A 4,219-nucleotide genomic window follows, 5' to 3' on the forward strand; every position below is an offset into this window, starting at 1 on the left:
TGAGACATGAGAGCAAAAACAGTCAGTCAAGACTTAAATGTTGATGCTGTTAGACAAAATTTTAGAAGGGCATCAAATCCATGCAAGAAATGTGGGCGAGCACACAATAAATACTCCCCACAATCCTGCCCAGCATATGGTGCCAAGTGCAATACATGTGGCAAGATGAATCATTGGCAAAAATTGTGTCTGTCAATACCAGAAGATAAGAAAAAAACGTACCAAAGTAAGAACACGGGCCAAAGACAATACACCAGAAATAAAGTCCATAGGAACTTCAACAGTGACAAATTTAAGAAAGCTAACAGAACGTCTGCAGTGCATGAGTTCAGCCAAGATGACCCTAATGAGGACTATTTCACAATAAGTTCTGTTACAGTAGCGGAGGTGTCAAACAATGATGATAGTGAAGCCCTTCGAACTATCAGAGTCAGAACCCCCAGCAACAAGACTGGCTCAATGACAGTTAAAGTCGATACAGGGGCTGGAGCAAACCTGCTTCCAATAAGAGCATTTCGAATCATGTGCCCAGATTCATTAGATGCTTATGGAAAGCCAAAAATCAGTCTGACCAACAACTGCCAAAAGAATTTGGACTATTTCACAATAAGTTCTGTTAGAGTAGCGGAGGTGTCAAACAATGATGATAGTGAAGCCCTTCGAACTATCAGAGTCAGAACCCCCAGCAACAAGACTGGCTCAATGACAGTTAAAGTTGATACAGGGGCTGGAGCAAACCTGCTTCCAATAAGAGCATTTCGAATCATGTGCCCAGATTCAGTAGATGCTTATGGAAAGCCAAAAATCAGTCTGACCAACAACTGCCAAAAGAATTTGGACTATTTCACAATAAGTTCTGTTAGAGTAGCGGAGGTGTCAAACAATGATGATAGTGAAGCCTTCGAACTATCAGAGTCAGAACCCCCAGCAACAAGACTGGCTCAATGACAGTTAAAGTTGATACAGGGGCTGGAGCAAACCTGCTTCCAATAAGAGCATTTCGAATCATGTGCCCAGATTCAGTAGATGCTTGTGGAAAGCCAAAAATCAGTCTGACCAACAACTGCCAAAAGAATTTGGTTGCAGTGAATAATTTGAAACTCAAGCATTTTGGGTCAATCAAATTAAAGTGCACATTCAACAACTCGAACTGGGTCAATGCAGACTTTTACATTCTGGACCAAGAAGTTGGACCAATCATTTTGGGTCTGCCAAGCCTGAGAGCCCTAGGCATGGTCACAATTCATGAGACACGGATGTACTCTCACCCAACCATGGCCGTCCAGTCAGTGGATGATTTAAAGAAATCATACCCGGATCAGTTCGATAGAATTGGAAATTTATCAAAAAGATGTCGGAACCCACAGATTGGGTCAACAGCATGGCTTGCACCATGAAGAAAGATGGCAGTCTACGCATATGTTTAGATCCAAAAGATTTAAACAAAGCTATAAAGAGAAGCCACCATAAGACCCCCACACAAGAGGAAATCACACACAAGCTTGCAGACTCAAGATTCTTCAGCAAACTTGATGCAAAGAATGGCTATTGGTCAGTCAAGCTTGATGAAACCAGTTCCTTCCTCACTACATTCAACACTCCTTTTGGCCACAACAGATATCTCAGAATGCCTTTTGGTCTGGTTATGTCACAAGATGTTTTCCAGCAAAAAATGGATCAGATCCTCGAAAACTGCCCTGGTACCATTGGCATCGCTGACGATGTCGTCGTGTTTGGAAAAACTGAAGAGCACGACAAAAATCTGCATAACCTCTTCAAGATTGCCAATCAGCAAGGATAACTTTTAACAGTGCAAAATGCATGATCAAGCAGGAACAAGGAAATTCTTGGCACGTTTATGACAAGGAAGGCTCTCACCCAGATCCAGACAAGGTATCAGCAATTAAAGCACTGCCGAGCCTAGAAATGTCACAGAGCTGCAACAATTTTTGGGATGGTAACCTATATGTCGCCATTATCCCAAACCTGCCTGATGAACTGCGCCGCTTAGAAGTCTCCTAAAAAAAGGAATAGACTTTACATGGTCACCCGACCCACGAGAAAGCATTTGAACACATAAAGGATATTCTGTGCACAGATGCAACACTGGCACATTTCAATCCAAATAAACCAACAGTCATACAAGTAGATGCATCTCAAAAAGGCATTGGTGCTGCAATAGTACAAGACAAGCCTATTGCGTATGCATCCAAGTCTCTGTCTGAAACAGAGCAACGCTATGCCAATATCGAAAGAGAACTACTTGCAGTGGTTTGATGTGAAAGATTTCACACGTATGTATATGGCAAAACATTCCAAGTGGAGAGTGACCATAAACCGCTAGAAATGATTCAGCTAAAGAATCTGACAGCAGCACCGCCCAGGCTGCAGCGTATGTTAATGAGGCTGCAGCACTATGATGTCACAATCTGATACAAGTCAGGAAAAGATCTTTTATTAGCAGATGGTCTGTCACGTTTGCCATCAACGGACAACCAACACATTGGCCTAGACCTACAGATCAACTTTGTTACATTCAGCAACGAAACATTAGACCAACTTAGACAGGAAACCTCTAGAGACGGCACACTCCATGGACTAAAAGAAGTCATTATCCAAGGATGGCCAGAGACAATGAAAGATCTACCAAGGATGTTACAACAATACTGGTCCTTCAGAGACGAGTTATCTGTTGAAGATGGGCTGGTGATAAAAGGCAGCAGAGTCATAATCCCAGCATCAATGCAAAAACTTGTGCTTGACCGCATCCACAAAGGACACCAAGGCATCACAAAGTGCCAACTTCGAGCCAAAGAATCCGTGTACTGGACTTCAATCAACAAGGACATTGAAGAGATAGTCCAGCAGTGTCCCACATGCCAAGAAATGTCAAGGTCGCAAACAAAGGAAATCCTCATCCCGCATGAACTTCCTACACAACCATGGCAATATGTTGGAACAGATCTTTTCCATTATGGAGAAAATGACTACCTGATTGTTGCTGACTACTACTCAAAGTTTCCAATTATCAGAAAAATGCCCATACACGTTACAAGCACGGCTGTGATCAAGGCATTGAAGAATTTGTTTCTGAGATGGAGTCCCTGAAAGAGTATATAGTGACAATGGACGTCAATACAGCTCTGAAGAATTTGTTAAGTTTGCTTCGAACTGGGAGTTTGAACATATAACAAGCTCACCCACTATCCTCAGTCCAATGGATTCATCGAGAGGACTGTTCAAGACGGTCAAAAACACCATCGATAAGGCAAAAAGAAGCAACCAGGATCCGGAATATGGCATTGTTAACCATACGTACCACACCACTGGATAGCAAGTTGCCAAGCCCAGCAGAAATCTAATGGAGGAAGATGAGGAGCAATCTACCCCTCCACCTGCCTGCAAAGGAAAGGCAGAAACAAAAAGTCTATGAGAACTTCAAGAGGAAGCAAGACACACAAAGGCAGTATTATGACCGAGGAGCAAAAGACCAACAGATACTCCTACCAGGCCAAGCTGTTCGAGTTCAAGACCACATAAGTGGAAGATGGACACCCCCCACAGTCATTAAGAAATCCCAAGAACCTCGATCCTACATAGTGGAGACACAAAATGGAGGTATCTTGAGAAGAAACAGGCGGCACATCAGGCAGACACCACAGCCCAGGTATCTAATTCCAGAAGAAGACCATCAAGTAATTCCAGAAGAAGACCATCGAGAAGAGTCTACTGAAACAACAGTGAATATGAATAACAATGAAGATCATGTAAGCAAAGCTCTTAAAGTAGTGCCTCAAGAACAAGAATTACCCTATGAAGGCACAAGAACAAGATATGGCCGTACCATCAAGAAGCCCATAGACTGAACTTGTAATCAGTTCCGTCTCTATAGTGTGTATGTGAAATGCTTTATAGTGTTAAGGAAAGTGCTATCATAATGGCCAGTATACTAACCTGATTCTCAAAACAAGGTGCTATGTTCCTACCTGATTCTTTTGAAAATTACTGAAAAAGGTGCTAATTCTCATTTTACATGTCTGTGAACTACAAAGCATTCTCAGGTGCAATCTCAGTTACCCAACTTAAGAAGCTCAATGAATGTCAAACTATATTTTTGATACACTTCAGATTCTCACATATTTTGTAACTAACTACCAAACATTATATCTCATATATGATAAGAATCTAACCCATTTTCTTTTGTTTCTGAAAGAGAGGG

The 4,219-nt window shown here is 42.0% G+C and overlaps 1 protein-coding gene across 1 annotated transcript; it reads left to right on the plus strand.

Moving 5' to 3' along the window:
- Positions 1-1,821: 1,821 nt before the first annotated feature.
- On the plus strand, positions 1,822-3,334 carry LOC119594848. The gene is made up of 4 exons (XM_037943931.1): positions 1,822-1,957; positions 2,099-2,271; positions 2,440-3,017; positions 3,142-3,334. Exons 1-4 carry the CDS (start codon positions 1,822-1,824, stop codon positions 3,332-3,334), a joined length of 1,080 nt encoding a protein of 359 aa, XP_037799859.1.
- The last annotated feature ends 885 nt before the right edge of the window (positions 3,335-4,219 follow it).

This window comes from Penaeus monodon, chromosome 34 (assembly GCF_015228065.2).
Source record: "Penaeus monodon isolate SGIC_2016 chromosome 34, NSTDA_Pmon_1, whole genome shotgun sequence".
NCBI lineage: Eukaryota > Metazoa > Arthropoda > Malacostraca > Decapoda > Penaeidae > Penaeus > Penaeus monodon.

Bases quoted from the DNA above. Each gene is read 5' to 3' on its own strand.
- LOC119594848 (XM_037943931.1), top strand. From the start codon at position 1,822: ATGATCAAGCAGGAACAAGGAAATTCTTGGCACGTTTATGACAAGGAA. The intron at 2,272-2,439 runs GTTTGATGTGAA...ATCTGATACAAG, and splicing joins AAAGAGAACTACTTGCAGTG to TCAGGAAAAGATCTTTTATT. The intron at 3,018-3,141 runs GTTTCCAATTAT...ACGTCAATACAG, and splicing joins GTTGCTGACTACTACTCAAA to CTCTGAAGAATTTGTTAAGT.